Here is a 23,229-nt window from a genome sequence, read left to right as displayed (position 1 = left end):
TGTGTAAAAAATAAATACATTTAAAAAAAAATAATTGCCTCCCCCACAAAAGAGAAAAAAAATTTTTAATGTATATAAAAATTAATTTGAAAAACCTTCAGTGTCTTGTTAAAAAATAAAAATATAACGTAGAAAATAAAAAATTCAGTAGAAGTGTTGGAAAGTAAATGTAAAAAAAAAAAAAAAAAAAAAACTCCTGGATAGTAGAACAAATGACAAGGACATACAAAGAAAAAGAAAATTTAAGGCTCTATTTAGGAAATTGATCCAATTTCAAAAAAACTAGACAAAAAATTAGACAGGAAGAAATTACCAAAATAACACAAACCTCTAGAAAAATTGCCAGAATTGAACAAACTGAATTTCTAGGTGAGGAGGCCCCATGTGTATTTTAATACATTGAATTAAAATAAACCCATGTGAAGACAAATAATCCTGAAATTTCAGAATATAGAAGCCAAAGCAAAGATCCTGCAAGTTTATAGAAAGAAATAACAGGAAGTCAGAATGACTTCAGACTCTTCAACAATGTCATTAGAAAGTAGATGACAATAAAGCAGGGCCTTCAAAAGTCTGAGGAAATATGCTTATATCAGATCATGACTTTGTATACCCAATGCTAACACAATGCTATATGTCAGTTACAGTACAATTTTTTTTAAAAAGTAAGCCTTCCGTGGAAAAGCATTATATTAGCCTTACTACAGTTTTGTTGAAAAACTCCTATTAAGAGACTGATTACTAAATTAAAAAAAAATTCTGAGGAAAGATGATTGCAAACCTAGAATTCTGTACCTCGCCAAACTATTAGTCCAGTTAGGGTAAAGGACATTTTCAGGTATGTGAAGTCACAAGCAAATGATGTCCCTGGCATACTTTCACAGGAAGCTGTTGGAGGACAGGATCCAATAAGATGAGGGACTAATCCAAGAAAGGAAACATGGAACTCAGGAACAGGCATGGGGGGAGAGAGGTGAAAAGTGTTCCAGGACCACAGCTGTGTCACAGTCTACAGCAAGCCACCTTGCATGTGATGGGGGCTGAGGGGCTCTAGGACAGATGTCTCCGAGTTTTGGCTGATTGACCACCTCCGGGGGTTGATTTCATCACAGGTACCTGGAAAACTAGACAAAAACTTGTTAAGTTGACACTTAACTCCAAGGAAAGAAAACTCCAAGAAAGAAAATTTAATCATAGTCTAGCACATGGCTCAGCTATAAATAACATTTATATAATAATCATGTTATACACACTGAATTCTGCTCTGATCAAAAAGTAGGATCTAACTTTTGGGGGGGAAGGATGGGGGACAGGGAAGAGCTGTGTCTGTGGACTGAGGTGTAAGAGTTAAATTCTCATTTTCTGTTTTAAGAAGGCTTCTCTAACTAAAACTGGACAAAATCGAGAAATAGCTGTACATGCATGCTGTTTAGAAACAGGGAGGTACATATCATAAGGAACAGCTGAAAGACTTGAAAATGATTGAACCTGAGAAGCGGGTCATGAGTGTAGTGAGGTAGGGTTGCTTTTCTTCGGGATTAGTTTTCAAGTATTTGACTTTTAAAATGATGTACATGTCCTAACTTGAAAAAAAATAAAAACAAATAAAAGGCCATGGGAGAGAGCAATAAAATGAAAGAGATTTAGGTGAAGCCATGGAACATTCTGTCCCTTTGCATTTTAAATTAGGGGCAAATCACATCAAACTATTTAATATGTGCAATAAATAATAAAAGATAAACTTAGGATTTATATGGGGCCAATTAGAGAGCAAAGATGGGGAGAGACAGGTGATGAGAGTGTGTGATAGAGAAATTTAAAAAGGAAGGAAGGGGTGGGGAGAAGAGACAAAGATCTAAGACACAGGAAGAAATACCCAGACACACATATCCAAATGAGAAACGTGACGGAAGGAACTGACAAATATGATACCTGAGTGTATACCCTCGCATGTGTACACACAGCTAAGGACAGAAAAGCAAGTCTTCATAGATAACATCTCAAACTTTTGTTAAATTGCACAGAATTAGATCATTATCACTGAATATCACCTCCACTACCACCCAGAAACTGACACTGTTTTCAAGACTCAGTTGACATCTCCCCTCTTCCAGGCCACCCCAGCCTGGAGCCATTGCTCTGTCTCCTCAAATTCTAGAGAAAGAATGTTTTACCACTCATTTGGGGGAAAAAATTCATAGATAGCCTTGGGACACTCTAACATAGCTGTATTAAGCTGTTGCTGTTTCTCTCTCGAACTGTTATTTAGCTTTCCAATGTTCGTATGTTGCCCTTTAACTAGGTTATAAGCATACTGGGGGCCGAGGAACCAGGACTTAGTCACTGAAGAATTTTTGGTGGGCCAAGTTGCCAGGAAGGCTCTGGATTTGAATCCCTTCTCTGCCGTTCACTTACTGTGTGACTTTGGGCAAGTCACTTGACTTCTCTGTGCATTAGAGTCCTAATCTATAAAGTAGAGATACTATAAGATTGAATTATCAGAAATTGCCAATGTTCTTCTATATTTGACTGATTTTATATGGTCCAACCTAATAAAACCACTGCCTCTTAGGTGGTATGCAGATTAAATGCAGTGCCTGTTGAATTGTAAGCCTCCTCCCGCCTGAAAAGTGGACCTGGTAGTAATCTGCTTAGACCTCGTGGAACAAAGGCTACACCCTGGGATCATGCAGATCTGCTATGGACTGCTTATGTCTGGATGTTTATATGAGCATGAAACAACCTCCCATTTAGGTTAAACCAGTTAAATTGATACCCTAATGAATTAAGGGTGTGTGTGAGAGAGAAAGGAACCAGGTACTTCTGCTTCAGGAGACTGAATGTGATGCCCTTGACTGGGCAGTGGTTGGGGAAGGGTAACAGGTGCAGTTGTGGACACTTCATCTTTGAGGTGGGCCTGCGTGAAGCTGACCAGTTCTTATGGAGCCTGGGAGAGAGTTTGGATATACGAGTTTAGGGATCGTGTGTGTATACAATTATTGTAACCTCAGAAAAGTTGTGATCATTCTGGGAAGACATGTAGATACGGGGAAAAAAAGGATTCTGTTAGCCAAGTATGTCATGAAATAGTGAGAATGCTAATGATCATGACTATTATGACCACTGATAAAGCACTTCCCCATGTGCTTCAGGCAGGCAGGCCCTGAGCTAAACAGTTCAAGTGTGTCAGTTTAATCCTCGGAATAACCCCTTCGGTGAATATCATTAATCCAACTTTACTGACAAGAAAACAGTCTTAGCGGGTGACAGAGCTGGAATTTGAACCAAGGTCTGATTGACTTCAGAGTCCACATTTCTATCTTCACTCCGTGAATCTAAACATAGTCTTTTTTTTTTTTTAACTTGTGGATGGAGGCATATAGAATTGTCAAAGCTCATCAAACTGTATGCTTGAAATGGGTACATTTTATTTATTTTAATTTTTAATTTTGGGGGGTTTTAAAATATATTAAGAGTTTCTGTACCATTCTTAAAACCAATTTTTTAAGCTTTGTGGGTCATTTTTTGGGGGGCGGTAAACAGTTTATTCTAGGAAGAGCAACTCATTGAGAGATAAAACCATTTTAAAATTTACATAAACGTACTGTTCATTGTTTCTAAGAACAGTTTAGAGCTCTAGCTTTTTAAACTTATATAGTTATCAGAGAAATATAGCCAACCACAAAATAAGAATCAACAGAATGCAGTAATCCAATCATAAAGGGCAGTCAAATGTGCTTACACATATTCAAGAAATTAATCATCTAAGTTATAAATAATTAGTTCACTTGTGTCCTTTTTTTCAGATTCCACATATAAGCAATATCATATGACATTTTTCTTTCTCTTTCTGGCTTACTTCACTTAGAATGACGATCTCCATGTCCATCCATGTTGCTGCAAATGGCATTATTTTATTCTTTTTAATGGCTGAGTAGTATCCCATTTTGTGTGTGTGTGTGTGTGTATGTGTGTGTGTATACATATATATATATATATATGTATACACACACACACACCACAACTTCTTTATCCAGTCATCTGTTGATGGACATTTGAGTTGTTTCTATGTGTTAGCTCTTGTAAATAGAGCTGCTTTGAATATTGGGGTGCATGTGTCTTTTTGAATTATGTTTTTCTCCAGGTATATGCACAGGAGTGGGATTGCTGGATCATATGGTAAGTCTATTTTTAGTTTTTTAAGGAACCTCCATACTGTCCTCCATAGTGGCTGCACCAATTTACATTCCCACCAATAGTGTAGGAGGATTCTCCACACTCTCTCCAGCATTTATCGTTTGCAGATTTTTTAAGCCTTTCTGGCTGGTGTGAGGTGATACCTTATTGTAGTTTTGATTTGCATTTCTCTGACAGTTAGTGATGCTGAGCATCTTTTCATGTGCTTGTTGGCCATCCATCTGTCTTCTTTGGAGAGATGTATATTTAGGTGTTCTGCTCATTTTTTGATTGAGTTTCTTGTCTTTTTGATATTAAAGTGTATGAGTTGTTTGTATATTTTGGAAATTGGTCAAAATGGGTATATTTTATTATACGTAAATTATACCTCGATAAAAATGATCTAAAAAAATAGAAATGTGGTTTCAGAGCTGCCATTGTGCATGCATCAGAGGTCAACAGTCAGTTGTTAACAGGGGATAATATAAAGTTAAAAGGTTAGCAAGTGATAAAGTTAGAACCAAAGGAAAGTTTGGGTAATTCCCCACCCCCATCCAATCTGAATTAGAAATAAGAAGTCTTGCTGGCGCAGTCAAAAACATGAAAACTGGTGGATGGAATAAAGCTGTTAGGTTTTACCACATGAATCACCAGGTGCCATATTCTAAGGATTAAGATCCCCTAACTCAGGGCTTCTCAACCTCAAGATGCAAGGTTTCTCTACCTCAATACTACTGACATTTCAGACCAGAAGCTCCTTTCAGATCAGGTGCTGGTGGGGGGCTGTCCTGTGCATTGTGGGATATTTAGCAGCACCTCTGGCCTTTACCTGCTAGATGCCAGGAGCAACTCCATCCTCAGTTGTGACAACCCACAATTTTGCCAGATGTCCCCAGGGGGGCAAAGTTGCCCAGTTGAGAACCATGTTCTAGCTACCAGTTAGCACATCACCTGGGTGGTAGAGTCCTCTTGGGCTGCAATACCACCAGGGTCAGGGACGCTTGTCCACTGGGTCCACCCAGGGTGCCGAGTGTCCCTAGGTCACTCTTGGCCACCTGGGCTCATCCCACTCAGCCTTCTGGGAGGGACGTCTGCTGCTTGCCCCCTTGGCAGGACGCCACTACTGCTGCACCCCGTCCATTCTCTCCCTGTGCCCAGTCTGGAGGACCTATACTCTTTCTTCACCTGCAGCTCCAGAGGCGTGGTTGGCCTCTCCGCTGTCCTCTTGTACCCTCTCCTACTGCACACACTGTAAAACAGGAGTGGTCTCCCCTTCCAAGATGTTAAGAGTAGTGGTCTGGTGGACAGGGGCAATGCCTCTTCTCCCAAAGAGGCCCCCTCTCTCCTTCAGAAAGGAAGGGCAATCCTCTGTCCACCATGGGAAGCGTGGGCTGGGGACAGGCCTCTTTAAAAGCAATAACTGAGGGTGGCAAGTTTGGGTGGGCAGTATCCTACTCTCTTCTTGGGAAGAAGGTAGCTAAACTCCCGTGCCCAGCCCAGGAGAATATTCTAGACGCTGACTCTCCCTCCTCAGGTCTGTTCTGTAGTCAGGGGCCCTTCCCACCCCAGCGTATGGCTTTGCCTCTTTAAGAAGTTCCTATTAGGAGCTGCCTTCTTTCTCTTGCCTTAGGACCTGCTGGGTGGAAAAGGAAGAAAGAAAAACAAAGGGGAGGAGGGGAACTTCCCCACAGACCATTCCACTCACCCAGCCCCAACCTTAAATGGAAGGGGGAAGTGTTCTCCATTTTTCAGATTTCCATATCTCTAAGTGGACCGACCATGACAGTTTTTTGACCCAAATCCAAGGATGCATTTTTACCTTACTAAACGAGCAAAGTGACTTCAGATCTGAATGGGCAGTGAAATAAATAATATATATATTTAAAATTTTCCCTCTGGTTTCTAATTTTTCTAGAGTTTCCCTTCATGACTCTGAAATTTCTGGAATGTGTACATATCTTGCCATCCCACCCACCCACCCCTGGGCTTTAAGACAGGAATGTCAAACACAATCAGCATAAGGTCACCATTTGGTCAGTGGAAATTTTTTAAAATGGTGGTGACACCATCTCTAGTGCCTCCAGCCTGTGTTTTCTGGCTCCCAGCCATTTTTGGTGGCAAAGGCCAGTGGGTGGCCTGGATGAGTCAACATGCTCCTCACTTCATCCTGTGGGCATCCAGTTTGGGGAGGAGAGGAGCAGTGGAAACCCTCAGGACAGGCTGCCCCTCCAAAGTCACATCTATTAGGGGCACCTGGGTCTGAATAGCAGGTGCCAAGGGGCTCTCTGTGTCTATAAACTGTAGAGGTACCTTGAGGAAGCAGCCAAGCAAGTGCACAGAGTGCAACATTCTCCTAGGAAATCTGCCCAGGCCGCTCCACACGTTAGAGTTATGGGAACAAAAGAAGCAAAGATAATGTGTCGAATTAGAAGAGACAAATAAACATAACCACCAGATGCGATGCCTTGTTCTGGATAGAATCTTGGTCTCAGAATCCTATGTTGAAGCCCTAACCTCCGATGTGATAGCATTTGGGAGTGAGACCTTTGAGAGGTGATTAAGTTTACACAAGGTCATGAGGGTGGGGCCCTAATCCTTAAGCGAATTAGTGTCCTCTTCAGAGAAAGAAAGACCAGAGGCTCTCTCTGCACCACGTGAAGACACAGTAAGAAGGTGGCTGGCTGGCTGCAAGCCAGGAAGAAGCCTCTCACCAGGGATCGAATTGGCCAGCACCTTGATCTTGGACTTCTCAGCCTACAAAACTGTGAGAAATAAGTATCTTTTCTTTAAGCCACCCAGTCTATGCTACTTTGTTGGGTCAGCCCACTCTGACAAGTCTCCAGGACACTTTGGGACACAGTTAGGGAAATGTATATAAAGCCTGGATATTAGATAAGATGAAAGTTTATTGACACAGGGAAGTGGAGACCATTAATGGGAAAAAAACAGCGTTCAAAACACCATGTGCAGGATAATCTCATTTTGTTGAAAAACATACATCTGCATAGGAAAAGTCCTGTAATGTTATACAGTGAGCTGTGAAATGGCAACCTCTGGGTGGTGGAAAGATGGTGTCTATTTTACTTTTTATTTTCAGTTTTTAAAAATTTTTTTTATTGAGTTATAGTCATTTTACAATGCTGTGTCAAATTCCAGTGTAGAGCACAATTTTTCATTTATACATGAACATACATATATTCATTGTCACATCTTTTCAGTTTTTGATAACTTTCTACAATGCAAAAATAAAAGGTTATTTTTACTTAGAGAACGTGATCTGGGAGGGGCTTCCTAGATTGTTTGCTCCCAACCCTCATTTTTTTTCCAAAGGAGGAAAATTTTTGACTTATCACACTGACTTTAAAAAAAAAACAACAACACTTTTTATTGTGGAAAATTTCAAACAGACCCAAGTGCAGACAAAACATTCAGCCAGCCTCAACAATGATCAACTCTCAGCCATTCTTGTTTCATCTCTCCCCCATGCATTTTTTCCCTTTCTTTTTTATTTTGAAGTGAATCCCAGACCTCACATATTTATCCCATTAATATTTCAGTACTGTCTTTTTAAGGACTCTTAAAAACACATAACCACAGTACATTACCATGCCCCCCAAATTAATAATTCCTTAATATCATCAAATATCCAGTCAGTAGTCATTCCCAATTGTCTCATCAATGCAAGAAGCCATTTATTTTAAAGTTTATTTGATTGAATCAGGATCCAAATAAGATCCATAAATCGCAATGCATGATGGTATGTCTTTTTTAGTGTCTTTTAATCTACAGGATCTGTCTCCATCTCTTTATTTTCCCTGGTGATGTATTTGTGGAAGAATCCAGGTTTTTTGCCCTGAGGTGTTCCCCACAGTCTCGATTTTGCTGTTGCATCCCCTGGTGTTCAGCACGTTCCCCTCTCCTCTGTATTTCCTGTGATTGGTAACAGCATCTAGGGGCTTGCTCATAGTCCTAGGTTCAGTTTTTGGGGGGCAAGAATGCTTCATAGGTGGTGCGTTCTTCCACCAGAAAGGATATAATGTCTGGTTGTCTCTTATAATGTGATATGTGATGTTAGCTGCTGTTGAAACTCAGTACCTGGATCCATTACTTCAGGGTGATGCTCCAGTTCTAAACTTCTATTTTTGTTATTAGCTGGAAGAGTTCTATTAAAAAAAAAACTTCCCTTCATCGGCTATCTGATAAAGGCAGATAGAGGCTTGATTTTCCCCTTTACTTAGCAGTTTTCAGAATAATGAATCGATTCTCTGGCATCCTCCAAAAGTGAGCATTTGGGGGGTCATTATGAACTCATGAATTTAACCGTATTTGTCTTTCAATCCATTGCAGTTCTTACCCTTCTTGGTGCTTGAATTACCCTATCCTTTGGCCTATGGGAGCCTCTTCAAGTTTGCTCCTGAGTCTTTTTGACATTATCCTGGTGATCTTTGATAGACATCTCTCTTCAGAGCTGAAATATGATCTCCATGGGCAAAATGGGCCAGGAAAGATAAGGCAGGATATTATTTCTGAAGTCTTTTTCTCTTCTCCCCTTGGGTTTGAAAGTCTTCCCTCCCCCATGAAGGCCTCCCTGACCCAGCTCTTTTCTCCTCTCCCAGCTCCCTCTCACCTCTGGCTATGCTGCCCTAGAGTTCTCTGCTTTACCGGAGTTTCAAAAGGTGGAAAGTCAGCATTGGAGGTGGCTTAGTGACCCCAGGAAGGGATGTGGAATCCGAGGTGAGTTTTACCTGGTGTCAGGCAGGCAGGGCTGGGTCCAGGCCAACTTCCCAGGGGATGCTCATCCCTCCAGCCTCCATGTGAGGTTCATAGTGCCAGCACACCCTAAGTTCTTTCAGCTTCTAACTCGTCACAGCCCTCCAATTCTTGTACATCCAGCAGAAGGGCTTCATAGCCCTGGCTCATGGCAGCCTTAAACGCCTGCCTTTGCCTGAGCCCCTCCAAGCCTGACTCTGTCCACTCCCACCTCTCACTCCAGGTTTGCTGGAGTCTGGTCTCTCTCTCTCATCTCCCCCATCTCTGTCTCTATCCCCACCCATCTCTCTTCAGCCTCATGGGAGGCACTGCACCATCTTATTCAGTCTCCTCAACAACCCTCTAATCATTCCTATTTTACAGATAAGGAAGGTGAGAAACTTAGCTCTCAGTGTGGATCTGGGATTTGAACCCACACATGTTGGCTCCTCAATGCCTGACACCTGGTTCCTACCTCTGCTTCTTGTCACTGAGCATAATCCCTGTCCCGTCTTCCTCCTCCTTGAACAGTTAACTACTTTTAAAAAAAAAAAATAATATATATCTATTTTTCTGATTTCAGAATGAAGATGTACACATAAAAATTCAAGCAATATAAATTTCCTATTTTTTAAAAGACAAATTAAGCCCTCTCTCAGACCTCAAAATAATTACCATCAACTATTTGGTACATTTCCTTCCGGACCTATATAAAAATTTATGAATAAATAATTTTTCTAAAAATGTACTTTCTCTGTATGCACTTTTCTGGCAATTGCTTTATTCACTTATTAATTTATTGTGAACTACTTCTTGTGTTTAGAACATCTATATCTTCTGCATTCTATTTAACAGCTTCAGTTTTCCATTGTTAACAAATTATTTAGTCAGTGCCATACTGATGAATTGGTTGTTTCCAGTTTTTCATTATTTCAAACAATGCTGCAGTTAGCACCCTTGTGCATTTAGCTCTGCACACTTGTGTGACTGTTTCCATAGGATAAATTCCTGGAAATGGAATTTCTGAGTCAAAACTATGCACATTTAAAATTTTAATAAATATTTTAAAACTGACCTCCAGAGAGACTGTATTAATTTACATTTACACAATGAGTGCCTGTTTTCTGCACATATTTGCCAGATTGATGTTTTGAATTTTTTTCAGATTTGTCTGATAGGTGAAAACTATTTTATTATTGCTATGTTTTGCATTACGTATTAAGGATGAACATGTTTGTTGGTAATTTCTGTTTCTTGGGTGAGTTGTCTGTTCACGGCCTTTGTTCACATTTGTTTGGGTTGTTTTTCCTTTTTTCTTATCAACACAAATCTTTCTTATTATTACATCAATATTTTTCATATGTGTTAGAAGTATTTTCCTAGTTTAATGTTTGTCGTTTGACTTTGCCATATAGAAGTTTTAGCTGTGAAGGGGATCAAACTTAAAAGTCTTTTGGTTTATTTGTTTCTGGTTTTCATGTCATTTAATTTACTTATTTATTTATTGGCTGAATGGATTGTTCTTTTCTTTAATAATTGATCCATGTCATTTTAGAAGGGCCTCCTCCCTCTCAAGTCTATAAGAATGTTCACCCACTTTTCCCTTTTCATGTTTTGTTTTTACATTTAAATTTTTGGTATAGTGAATGAAATAGAAATCCAGCTTCCCACACTCTCCCTTGACTGGCTAATTGTTCAAGAAACAATTGTCAATATAATGTTTTCCCCACCACTGAAGTGCCACTTTTATCATATAGGTGCTAAATTTCCATGTGTGTTTGCCACTATTTCTGGACTCGGTTCTGAGGACCGTGCCAGTCCTGTGCCAATCCCAGCTCACTATGCTTTTATTTCAACCTACAGTATTTGGTAGCCAGGTCTCCCTGTTTACTCATCTGTTTCAGAGTGTTCTGGTTTTTCTCATTTTCATTCTTGGTGAACTTCTGAGTTATTTTGTCAAGTTTCCCAAATTATCCTTTTGGGATTTAGAGACTGACTGCATTGAATTTTATGGATTTAGGGAAAACTTACATCTTTTATTGTCTTCTTATCAAAGAACTAGTTATTACTCTGTTTATTCAAGTCTTCTTTGGTTGAATCACTCAGAGGACTTCAGTTTTATTGACTGATCAAATATAGGTCATGTACATTTCTTGTTAAAGTTACTCCTAGATATTTTACTTTTCACTCTTGTAAATGAGATATTTCCTTCCATTAATTTTTTAACTAATCATTAAAAAGCTGCTGGAAATCCTGTTACTTTTCAACAACATGGATGGAACTTGAAAGCATAATGCTAAGTGAAATAAGTCAGAGAAACACAAATACTGTATGATCTCACTAATATGTGGAATCAAGGGAAAAAAAAAAAAAAAGAAAACCAAACTCAAAGATAAGAACAGATTGGTGGCTGTCTGAGGTTGGGGGGGGGGGGGATGGATGAAGGTAGTGAAAAGGTCCAAACTTCCAGTTATGAGATAATTAAGTCCTGGGGACATAATGTACAGCATGGTGACTACAGTTAACAATACTGTATTGTACATTTGAAAGTTGCAAAGAGAGTAGATCTTAAAAGTCCTTATCACCAGAAAAAAACTGTAACTATTTGTGATGATGGATGTTAACTAAACTTACTGGGGTGTAAGTTTTTGTAACTGAGATATAACTGACATATAACATTGTAGGTGTACAACATAATGATTTGCTATATGTATATATTGTGAAATGATCACCCCAATAAGTGTGATCTCTGTCCACACCTTCTCTTTTGGAGCTCAGTCTTGGCCTTGAGTACCATTTTTGTGTTGATGACTTGTAATGTCCATAGTCTTGTCTTCTCTCCCAAACCATCAACATTTTCTGTCTAACTTGTTTCCTAAATTTCAAAAATTCTCATACCACTGTCATAATTTTTCATATTCTGTATACCACCTGTACTATTATTTATTTGTTTCCTATTTCTCTTTAAATCAACTCATTAAAAATAAATTTAGCCTTCTCTTGTGCAATGACAGCTGTGAAACTACAAATAGTCTGATGTGCTGATTATAATGTTTCTAATATGAATGAAAATAAATACAAAACTATTAAAGCTTTAAAAAAATTCTTCATACCTCTTAAAAACATCTCTGGTATCATCCATTTTTGAATCTCTGGTCTAGCTGGCAGCAAATCTTTCAACCTGAATATTCACCATTGCTTCAAATTCCACAGTCTTCCCTCAAAGTCCTGCTCAACCCCAAGTTCCAGGCTTTGTCAAGGTGATCATTTCCTCAATCATATGAGCTCCAAACTTGGGCTTCGCAGATGCCCCATTTGGCTCCTTCATCCCCATCCGGAGGATGTTTTCTTTCAGCTGCATCTTGCAAACTGTCCCTTGCCTTCCATTCTCCGAGACACTCTTTTTATCCTCCTCCCTGGATTCCTTCCTGAGGACCAGCATCTTGCTTTGAGGCCCATCTTTCTGAACCAACTTCATCAAGGTTGACTCACTGCCCTCTGCATTATTTAAACACAGTTGCTGCCCTGACCCCATCCCCGCGGATAATCATACTGTGATCTGGGAACTTTCCCTCCCACCCCTGCTCCTCCAAACCTTACCTGTCCTTTGAGGCTCACTGTCCAGGAAGCCTTGTCGGATGAGTCCAGCCCTCTCCCTCTCTTACTCCTGGAGCACTGTCCAGTGTCGGCTCAGGTATCTCATCTACCTGAATAGACTATAAGCTGATTGAGGACAGGCTTCAGTCTGAATCTTCCTTCTGCATCGGCGCATGGCCATGCATACATCAGATGCTCAGTAAATGCTTGCTGGGTGACTTCCTGGTGGCATTCCCAAAGACTTACCTCCAACTCCACCTCTCCCTGTCACTTGCCATAGTAACCCTCCCTGCACAACCTCCAACTCCCACCAAGCCAGGGCGAGAGGGAAAACGAAACAGGTGTAAGAAAGACGGAGCACACTGAAATAGAAGAAGCCGGTTCTAGGATCGTTAGTCTTTTAATATATTATTCTGAAAAGAAAGGAATTTAAAAAAAAGTTCCTGACATCTCTTCTGTGTGTTTTTTTAAATTTAAATAAATACCCTGCCCGCCCCCCACCCGCTAAAATTTCCCTCCTTCCCAATCATCCCGCCCATCCCTGGTGCTAGTCCCTCACCCTCCCCAGCTAAGTAAGATGCCTGTTTCAGAGCAGGCCAGGCTCACTACCAAATACTGGCACCTTGTAAATACTGCAAATGAGTCCTCTGGCCCTCAGCTCACCAGGGCCTCTCCGGTCTCCTGTTCCACCCCGCCTTGCAGACCAGTCCCCAGCTTTAGGCGGGGCATGGATAGTGGGGCCTTTAGGCATTGGGGAGAGTGAGTACCAACTTGATTCCCTTTACTTGCCTGCGATTCCCCACTCCCTGTTCAGGAGTAGGCCAGAAGGGCCCAGAATTGCCCTCCGGACTAAAATAAATAACAAAATAAATACCACCTCCCCCATCCCCCACTCTCTAAAAGGGCCCCTCTACCTCTCACTCTCTAGTCCCTGTCCATCACTGACCCTCCCCCCTTCTTCCTCCCTAGCCCTTCCCTCCTCCCGCGTGCTGATCTCCAGCTTGGCCTTCGCCCTCTCCAGAGGAGGGATCTACTTCGCTCAGTGGGGAGAGCAGCCGAGGGCCTCACTCCCAACCTTGAGCAAACCCTCCCCCAAATTCCTGGGGGTTGCTGCTTGGCGCCCCAAGCCCAGTGGGCCCGGCAGACTCCCGTCTCGGGGGTTAGGGTGGAGGGCAGGGGTTCTCCCTGGCTCGCTCTCACCTGGTCCTTCAAGCGTCCCTCTTTCAAGGCAAGTTTCCGGGAGGGCCGGTCACCTCTGCCCCGCCTCGCCCCGCCCCGCCCCCCGGCCGGTGCCCCGGCCTCCCGCCCTCCTCAGATGGCAGTGTCCCAGAGGACGGTGTGCTGCCGGCGGCAGGGCGGGGTGCCGGACTTGCGGGGCTCGGGCCCTCGCCGCCAGCTGGGGAGGATGGGCATGCTCTCCTGCTTGCAGAGGCCGCGGTCGGGGCGGTGGCGCGCCTTGATCTCCTTGCACACGCAGCGCTTGCGCTCGATCACCTCCAGCAGCTTGCCGTCGCGCTCGCGGGGCGGCGGGGGCGGCAGGGGCAGCGGCAGCGGCAGCGCAGGGTGGGTCTGTGCCCCTTCCTCCCGCCGCCAGCCCCGACGCGGCGCGGGGCGGGGCGGAGGAAGGAATAAGGGGGGGTCAAGGACCTCAGAGTCACCCGGCCCTGTTCCCACCGCCGAGACAAATGCGTCGCCCAGAAACAAGTCGTCTCTTGCCCCCAAGGCCTCTGTCCTCTCTCCCTGCACCCTGGTGCTAGGCGGGGCCTGTCTCACCCTGAGCAAAGGGTGTCTTGAAAATTGTCTTCCTAGTGGGATGCATTTTTCCATCCAGAGTGGATGTCTTTTTTCTAAGCACACACAGGCGCACGTAGAGCCGGTGGCGGGCCTGTCTGGCTGCGCGTCTTAAGCAGCCTCTTCCCAGGCTTTCCCCCACCCCCTCACTCTCCAGCGGTCCCTATTAGTTTGTGCCAGGCCCCAGCCTGACCTCTTGCCTTTCTTCCCACACCCGGGCCTCCTTTTCCCTGCAGCTCCTTCACAGATTAAAAAGCCCAACCCCGTCTCCGTCCTCACCTGGCTCGGGGCATCCCTGGGCTGGCTGCAGGGCCGGGAGGTGTGGAGCGCGGCCTGCCGGACTCCGGAGGTGGAGGCGGAGCGCCCCAGGCGGTAGCCTCCCGTGAAGTCTGAGGCAGAAGAATGAGGTGTGAGAGGGTAAGGGGTCTCCAGGCTCCCCTCCCCCAGGTCCCCGAGGACAGACTGCCCCGCTGCCCTCTGACACATCAGAGGAGGAAAGGGATGGAAATGTAGTATTAGGATGTTAGGCCCAGGACGCGGACCCTGGGAGGTTCCCCCCAGCCTGCCCTATCTGTGTGCCGGTGTTTGCAGAGTGTCACCTCCGTTGCGGTGGCAGGCAGGGAAGGTCTGGCAGGGTATGGGTAGCGCCGTGCGGCTCCCTCCTCGGTCCGCTGCGTGGTGGATCCTGGCCAGCAGGCCCTCTGCCCCCTGGCTCCTCACTGGGATCCCTGATGCCATAGGGCCTCTGTCCTCACGATCCACCTTGCCGGGACCCTCGGCACTGCCATTCCAGGCCCGGGCACCGTCCTCAACCTCTGCTGGGGTGATGACAAGGAGAGCTCAGAGCCTATATAGCAAGAAGGGTCTTGCTGTCCCCCCAGCTATACACACAGTGGCTTGGGTGGGCCAGGAGAAGTAACTGCCCAGTTGTAGGTCACGCCTGGGGAGGGAGGGCCCCTGCTTCACCCTCCCCCAACATATATACACACAGGAGGGACTCCAGGCCTGGCACCACCCCTGGGCTGAGAATCATCGACATTTACTGCTACCAACCCCTTTTCCCTGTTCAGAGGGGTCTGCCTGACCCCATCTTTAACTTCAGAGCTCTCCAGTCCCAGATAGGGCCAGAATGAACATCCTTTGACACAGAGACCTGGGGCACTGTTTCCCAGGAGAGGGAGAATCCCAAATCCTGAGCTGGGAAGTTGAGGCGGGGGGGGGGGGGTATCGGGGGAAGGGCTGCATGTGAACTAAGCTCATCTCAGAGAGTAGGCCTGGCAGAGCATTGCGTTGCTAAGCAACGGTAGGGGCCTCCCTCTCCTCTCCCTCCTGTCTGGATGGGTTGCCATGGTAACAGCTGGGAGGCAGCTGTGTTTAGCTCCTAGTGTGCGCACACTCACAAACACACACCCCTGCAGCCCAGCGAAGGGAGGAGCAGGGAGTAGAGCGGGACAGGGCAGGAGGAGAAGGCTTCTCTTGGGGCCAGATTCTACTACCCTCCCAATCCCAGATCTTCCTGCCCCTCCAGCACACACATGGGGACCGCATCCCATCAGTCTGCCACATGCCCCCACCCTCTGGTCTCCCAGAAAAGTTCCCAATTCAGGACAATGGGCTATGACTTCCAAATAACCCCTTCAACACCTCCCCCAAATCATCACGGACATCCCTGGTTCCCCTCCCTGTTCCCTCCTCCTCACTCACTGTCCAGCTCTTTTGCCTTCCTCCCTCCATACAGGACCTTCCTCTGCAGAGCCCAGCCTGCCCCAAATGTTGTGGCACCCATCTCCTCTTCTTCCTCCTCCGGTGTCCCTGCACTGGCGATGACGTGGGCACAGGAGATGCTGGCAAAGGCCCCCCCATCGGTCCCTTGCTCTTGAAGCTGGATCTTGACCATGGGGGATGGAGCCCCCATTCCACAGCCCTTATTCAGCACCCCCCCAGCCTTAAGGCTCTCGTAGGCAGGGGGTCTCTTGAGCCCAGCTGCTGCAGCTGGGTAGGTCCAGAGTGGGGTCAGGGGGCCTGCAGTTGGGTCCGGAAGGCTGTGAGGGGAGGCCAGGCAGGCGCGATGGTGGAGAACCCCAGCTGCTGCACCCATGGCCCCGCTGTGGGGGCTGGATTTCCCGGGCACCGGCGGCCTGGAGCTGGTGCACAGCATCCCATGGAGGACTGAGATCTCTTTCTCGGTCTTTGACTCCCCCAGGGGCGGACCAGCTGGCAGGACGGAGTGCGTGGTCACCTTGACAGCTGAGTACACCATGGTGTAAGACACAGCCTTGTCCTTGGGGGGGCCGGGAAGCAAGGCAGCCGGGGCAGGAGGGGCTGCCGGTGCCCCTGCTGCCTTGGGGCAGATCATGCTGTGGGAATTGGGGAGCTCCCGCTCCCCCCGGGGCTGGCCAGAGCCCTGGGGCGGCAATGGTGTCGAGTGGCTCCGGGCTCGGCCCGAGGGTCCCAGCAGCAGCAGGTTGGCAGCGGGAGGCGGTGGCGGTGGGGGAGGCGTCTCCCGCTCCCGGGCAGGCACTTGGGGAGCTGGGGTGGAGCCAGCTGGCTCCTTGGAGTGGCAGAGGACCGGTAGCCTCGAGACCCCATCGCCAGGGGTTCGGGAAGCAGACTTGGCTTGGGGGAAGGCCAGGAGCGGAGGACGGTGCTGGAGGAGGTTGGGGAAGGGCGGGGGGATTTCACAAGGAGTGGTCTTGGTGGGCGTCCCATCCCTCCGGCTTGGAAGGGCTGAAGCTGGCCGGCGGTGGGTGTGGGGCTGAAGGGCGTGAGGCTGGTGTGGCATGGAGGTTGTCGTCAATGGAGGGGCCCCATTGGCCCGGCCTTCCCCTGCCTCCTCAGGCAGCGGGTACTTCATCTCCTCATATATGGCCTCACTCTCTTCTGAGTCCGAGTCGGCGCCAGCTGGAGGGGTTGGGCCCCCACCCCCAAGAGGGGGCCCGGTCAGGCCCCCTCCACTTCGCCCTCCTCCCCTGAAGACATCCCCCACCATCTCAATGTACACGGGCTCTTCTTCCTGGGCTGTCACCTCAGGGTCCCCAGCTACGCAGGACCCCCTACTGAGGCGCTGAAGGGGCAGGTTCCCCCCTCGAGGAGAGGGGGTTGGGGGACAGGACTCATCTAAGGAGACAGAGAGCTGGGTGTTGGGACTTCGCCTGGGCTTCTGTGGAGGAACCTTCCGGCTGGACTCTCGGCCCTCTGGGGTTGGCTTCTGTGAGCCTGAGCAGGATGGGAAAGAGAAAAAGAAACGAGGCTCTTAGTCAGGGATGGAAATGGGGAGACCCATTGTGACCTCTTGACTCATCTGCCTCTTCATTTTCCCCACATCCCTCAACTTACAGCCACAGTAGGTTCTCTTCCTACCTGCAGCTGTCAGTCCTTCTGATGAACTGCCTAGAATCTGCAGCTCCCACCCTAAGTTCCCTCCCACCCTCAAGGCCCTCCAAGGCCACCCCTTTTCCAAGAATGAACTTTTCAAGGAGCTTCCCCTTGAATGGTTTATCTCAGGCCCTTCCAAAAAAGGAGCCCCCCCCCCGCCCCTGAGAATGGAACCTTCCACTTCCTTGGATCTTCCCTGAATGAACCCTCCCGGCAGGCCTCCCCTGGCCCGGAATGGATCCTCCCAGCTTCCCGGGGGAGGGGTGCCGGTATCTCACCTGCTTTCTTGCTGGGGGGCGTCTCTGCCCCCGACCCCGCCATGCTCAGCTTGGTGCTGGGGTGTCTCCGGGGCTTGGCCGGGGGTCTTCGGGGGCCGCTGTCCTCTGTGAGGCCTCCCCCGCCCCCCCCAGGCCCACCCCCCACACTGTCCATGCTGCCCACTGAGTGGCAGGAGAGGGAGCGTGGGGCCATGGCGCTGCGGCAGGGGTGGGGGGTATGCTCCTGGGAGGCGGGCATCGTCATGAAGCCCATCCTGAGAGAGCGGCGCAGCGAGGCGATGTCCCGCACACGGACCCCGGGCCCAGGGCCAGCCCCGGGCCCTGCCGGGCCTGAGGGAGCCACCTCCTTACTGGAGCTGGGGAGAGAAGGCCCTGATGGAGCAGAGGTGGGGCCTCTGGCCTAAGCCTCCCGCTCCTCCACCCCAAGAGGGGTTTGCAACCCTGTGGCCTCCTCGGGAGGATGAAGAGGGCTCAGGGTGGGGTTGCAGGGGAGCCTGAAGGACCAGTGCCCTGCTCCTTCAGGCTGAATCCATAGGCTTTAAAAAAGGCAAGGAAATTGAGGGCAGGGATGGGAGAAGGGGTGAGCCTGTGTGTAAGGGAGCATCCCTGGAGCTGGCCAATCCCAGCCTGGGCATCTCCGGCACACACACGTGTAGCCAGCTTCGTACACAGAGACGCAAACCCAGGCAGCACAGCCCAGCCTGGCATGTGCACCTGGCACCGCAGCCCTGCTCCTTGTCACTCTCATGCTGGCCCACACCTGGCCTCTGGCCTCTGGCCTCCCCTCATGTCTGGCTGCTGCGGCCTGCCCTCCCACACCATGCCGCGCCTCCCTTCCCAGACCGGGGCTGGACCGCCGCATCATCAGAGCAGCCTCTCCTGGCTGATTCTTTTTCCTCCTGTCCTCTCTCTCTTTCTTTCTTTCCTATTCTCTCCCTCTCTGTCTCTCTTTCTCTCTCCCTTTTCCTCGGTGCTGTCCGCTCTCTGTCACCTCCCCCTCTAAGGCTTACCCCCATCCCTTTTCACTGTCCCTGAGCATCTGTGTGAGTGAAGGGGGGCAGCTGGCAGGGAAGAGGGGAGAGCTGCTGTGGGGTGGGCTCTCATTAAGGCCCTGTCTACTAACCCTTCATTAGGGAGAGATCACTGTAGTGATAGCTCTGATTAATCTAATTAACAACAAGAATTAAACTCCACAGTTTTGAGGAGGGAGAAGGGAGCAGGGAGGTGGCTCTGACTCAGGCTCCAAGAAGCTGTGCCATCAATGGGAGTGAAGAAGAGAAGGGAGCAAGACAGGAGAGGCCAGGCCCCTGGTCCCTGGGAGGGCAAAGAGAGGGGGCAAGCAGGGAGGGGTCCCCAGCCCTGGCTCTTCTGCAGGGCTCAGCCTGCATGGCCCCCACCACACATACACAGCTCTGTCACTGGGAGAGGGCCAAATGGGGCCCCTCAAATGATCCCATCCCTGGACCATGAGGGCAGCAGGACCTGCCTCTTCCAAGGTCAGGTGACAGGGGAACCAGGAGTCAGCCCCACACTGACAGAGAGGAGAAGCTCACAGGCCAGAGGTGAGTCAGTTAGGAGTGACTTGGGCCTCTGGTGATGGGAAAGAGCCAAGAGGGTGCCTCTGAGCTGGAAGCCCCCTAAGAGACCAGGGCAGGGGCTAGAGTCAGGAGCCAGAAGCAGGGCAGGGACAGAGCGTGTGCAATTCCAGCAATTCTGTACTGAGCACAGACTCAGATCAGACTGATGACCAGGCTGTTGGACCCAGGAAGGGCAGAGGGATGTGGCCCAGCCAGGGGGATTCAGAGGTGAGACCGGCAAGGGGGCAATCAGGGACTGCAGCCTTACCTCCTCTTGGCCTCCTCTTCCTTGTGCTGCCGCCACTCCAGCTTGGTTTTTCGGTAGAGGAGGTTCATGTCGTGGGGCAGGAGGTGGGGGCTGAGGGGCCCTGCTCAGCACCACCAGGCCCGGGGGGCGGCCCTCCCTGGGTCCCGGATCCACTTGGTGGGGGGGGGGGGTGGAAAGGAAAAAAAGAAAGATGTGGGGTGGGTGGGGGCCAGGAATGAATGAGAGAGAGAAAGGAGCAGAGACGTGACTCGGGTCCTCAGAGAGAGGAAAACGGAGGCACAGAAAACCCAATACCGCCTCCAGGCCCCACAGACAGACAGACATAAACGGACGTGTATACACAGAGTCACACACCCTGACAAAGGTATTCAGAGCCACGGATACACACACTTGAGAGATCAGATCCACACAGACTCCCGTTCTGTAAATACATCCTGATTCCCCATACAGTCCCCACAAACGCACAGCAACCCCACAGCCACACACACACACATTCAGACACACAAACCACCAGGCCACAGATTCGTGTCTACAAGCAGAGGACCAGATACGCAGAGTGGCATAGGTAAACACAACCTAGGAACAGCCAGACACACAGACATAAACACCCTGACACACCCACAGCACACACAGACCTCCAGACGCACACAGATCAACTGCACCGAACTGGACGTACCTATAGACAAGGAGTTATGCCGGGGCCTACTCGCCTACACTGCACCCCACTGGGGAAGGGGGAGACAGTCAGACACCCTACCCCCTCTTGGGGCCTGAGGCTGGGGGGTGTCATGAGGGCAAGGCGGGGATGCTGGAGAAAGGGTGGGGGCACTCTGAGTCAGGCACCTACAAGACCACTCATCCATTCCCTGCCGTCCCCTTCTCCAGTCCTTCGCCTGGGCCCGGGCTCTGGTCCACCCCTGTTCCTGCACCCTGGCCCCTCAGCGATGGTCTCCGCCTCCCTCGCTGATGGCCCAAATCACCTTCCTCTTCCAGGATCTGGGAGGCTCCTGGCTTCCCTCTCCCAGTCCCCGCCCCTCCAGCCCACCCCGGGGTCTCCAGTCTGGCCCCTTAGCTACCTTCCGAGCGTCGGCCTCCATACCTGCTCTGGTTTCCCTTCTCCCAAACACTCTCCTTTGCGCCTTCAGCCTCACCTCTCTTCCTAGGCGCCCCTCCTCACTGCCGTCCTCTCCCTTCCCTGTTTGTTCCAAACCTGGCCGGCTTCATCCCCTTCTCCATCCAAGAGCCCCAGGTTCCCGGGCACCCCTCCCCTTCCCCTTGTCCTGCTATCCTGGGTTTCTCCGTCTCTCGCCCCGCCGATCCTCCCTACCCCTTGTCCCCCATCCCACCTCCCCGCACCAAGCCTCCCCAGTTTCTACATCACCGTACCTGGCCTGCCGGGCGCCGGCCCCCCCATGCCGGGCTCCGCCCGGAGCAGGAGGAGGGAGGACGAGAGACAGAGAGAGACCGGGGGGAGCCGAGCAGGGCCCTGCCGCAGAGACAGCCCCGCCTCCGGGTCCGCCCCCAGACCCGCCCCCGGCCCCAAACCCACCCTTCCACACCCTCCAAGGACGGAGCGGGAGCGGCCGCGCAGGGCTACGCCGCTAGGCTGGGGTGGGGGGGGTTGGGGCACGGGGCCAGCGGTGTCCGCGGGGGAACTCGGAGAAAGGTCGTGGGGCGCGGGGGACCCCGCGCCAGCCCGCCCCGGCTTTGGGGCGTCCGCTCCTCGCCTTCCCTCGCCCTTGCCCGGTCGGGCCGTGCTGGGTTCGATGTCCAAGGCCCCGGCGGAGCGAAGCGGGACGCGGCGCGCAGCGGCGCCCTCCAGCGGCGGCCCGGGGCCTGCACCCACGCGCGTACCCCGTGCACCAGGCGCTCCCCGGGTGCGCACCCCGCGTCCGGCCGGGGCGAGGCTGCGGCTGCGGAGCCCGGGATGCAGTGAGGCGGCGAGGCCGGCAGGGGGGGCCTGTTTCCGGGCCGAGGGGCTCCGAGAGTGGGGAGCCGAACCATCCGCGTCTTTGTCCAGCAGGGGGCGTGCTCCCTTGGCCTTGCCCCGTCTTCCAGCCGCCCCCCAGGTACGGGGAGGGAACAGGAGCTGGCTCGCTTGGTGCTCGTCGCCTATTCCTGCAGCCTCTCAGGCGTTCAGACCTTGTTTCACCGCCTAGGCTCAAAATCTCTTGCCTGTCTGCCCCTGCGGTCTCAAGTAACCTTTGACTCGGCGAAATAATGAATGCAAAGAGCTTTATAAGTCGTAAAGGGCCCCATACATTAAAAGGCTATTATAAATACCCTTGGGAGACGTAACACATAAAAATACATAACAGTCCTTTCCCATGTGAATAAACTTTTATTTATTAATTCAACAAACATTTCCACAGAGACCAACAATGTCCCGTAGACAAGGAGGAGTCCAAGTTGAAGTTGAGCGTCTGAGTGAGTCGGTGGGAAGGGGAGGATCCAAAGATAAGTTTGAATAGTTTGTAGCGAGTCAGCGCCGAAAGAAGGAGGATCTGGGGGCGGAGCAGCGGGGCTGTGTTCTGAATATTGCCAGAGGGGAGAGAGTCTGGGGCGAGTGGCGGGGGTTGTGTGGGAGGCTGCTTCCTGGACCTCACCACTTGGGAGGCCTCAGGATCTGACGATGGTAGTAGCCACTGTTACCGTGAAGGGAGAGAAACAGGCGCGCAGATGCATTTCAACAAAGAGATAAAGAAGAAATACATAAACTAGGGGCAAGGGGTTTTGCTTCATGTGTTTTTGCCTAACCCTAAAGAATGGTTAAAAATTTCCATGAGCTAAAGCTGAGGAAGGAAGGGTGTGTCAGACAGCCCATAGGTAGTCTCAGTGCCATCAAATGCTAGCTCTGAGGCCTTGGCAAATAGCCCAACGCCTGTGAGCCTCAGTTTCCTCAGCAGAACACTGGAGCTTGGAACCACCCCATCTGCCCAGGGCTGTTTTGAGAAACCGTTGAGATAGTTACGTGGAGTGGGCAAATATGAGGAATTTTAATATGCTTGAAAAGAGTTCCATATGACCAAAATTAATTAGAATCCATTTCCTTCTGACCCTGGGAGTGAAGGCAGTTGTGGTCATTAGATGCTGCTTTTGCTAAAATAATGCCTGTCAGAAAGTTGCTTGGGAGATCAAAAAAGAGAAAATGGCAGTTGGAGATTTATTCTTCACGCCAAAGCACATAGTAGGCCCTTTATGAGTGTGTGTGGATTCTCCATAGTGAGCAAGGAATGAGATGGGGAGGTGGGAAGGGTGGAATATGGATGGAAAGGGTCCAGGCATTGTGGCCAGCCTGGTTCCTCATCAGGCCGGTGCATCTGTATGGATGACTGTGTGATCAACGACTGGAGAGAAAATGCAAGTCAGCACCTTCGTGAACAAGTCTTCGTTGTTTCTTTATATTGGGAGCCAGACA

The 23,229-nt window shown here is 49.3% G+C and overlaps 1 protein-coding gene across 3 annotated transcripts; it reads right to left on the bottom strand.

Moving 5' to 3' along the window:
• Nucleotides 1-7,072: 7,072 nt before the first annotated feature.
• On the bottom strand, nucleotides 7,073-21,941 carry NYAP1 (neuronal tyrosine phosphorylated phosphoinositide-3-kinase adaptor 1). Of its 3 annotated transcripts, none has more exons than XM_074345791.1 (7): nucleotides 21,198-21,941; nucleotides 19,812-19,963; nucleotides 17,967-18,322; nucleotides 16,018-17,529; nucleotides 14,913-15,131; nucleotides 14,593-14,702; nucleotides 7,073-14,091 (listed from the first exon to the last, which is right to left on the bottom strand). In XM_074345791.1, the coding sequence occupies exons 2-7, from the start codon at nucleotides 19,877-19,879 to the stop codon at nucleotides 13,834-13,836; spliced, it is 2,523 nt and encodes an 840-aa protein (XP_074201892.1). In that variant the 5' UTR covers nucleotides 19,880-19,963; nucleotides 21,198-21,941; the 3' UTR covers nucleotides 7,073-13,833. The 3 variants fall into 3 exon arrangements, with proteins under 3 accessions (XP_074201892.1, XP_074201893.1, XP_074201894.1); XM_074345793.1 differs by having other exon boundaries at nucleotides 7,076-14,091; nucleotides 14,913-15,128; nucleotides 21,198-21,938; XM_074345792.1 differs by lacking the exon at nucleotides 21,198-21,941 and having other exon boundaries at nucleotides 19,812-21,166.
• Nucleotides 21,942-23,229: the final 1,288 nt, after the last annotated feature.

The sequence above is a fragment of the Camelus bactrianus genome, chromosome 18 (assembly GCF_048773025.1).
Source record: "Camelus bactrianus isolate YW-2024 breed Bactrian camel chromosome 18, ASM4877302v1, whole genome shotgun sequence".
In the NCBI taxonomy this organism is placed as follows: domain Eukaryota; kingdom Metazoa; phylum Chordata; class Mammalia; order Artiodactyla; family Camelidae; genus Camelus; species Camelus bactrianus.
The sequence above is the reverse complement of the archived record's forward strand: the minus strand, read 5'-3'. Positions and strand labels throughout refer to the sequence as shown.

Bases quoted from the DNA above. Each gene is read 5' to 3' on its own strand.
- NYAP1 (XM_074345791.1), bottom strand. From the start codon at position 19,879: ATGAACCTCCTCTACCGAAAAACCAAGCTGGAGTGGCGGCAGCACAAG. The intron at 17,530-17,966 runs GTGAGATACCGG...CATCCTGCTCAG, and splicing joins GCCCCCCAGCAAGAAAGCAG to GCTCACAGAAGCCAACCCCA. The intron at 15,132-16,017 runs GTGAGTGAGGAG...TCATCACCCCAG, and splicing joins GAAGGCAAAAGAGCTGGACA to CAGAGGTTGAGGACGGTGCC.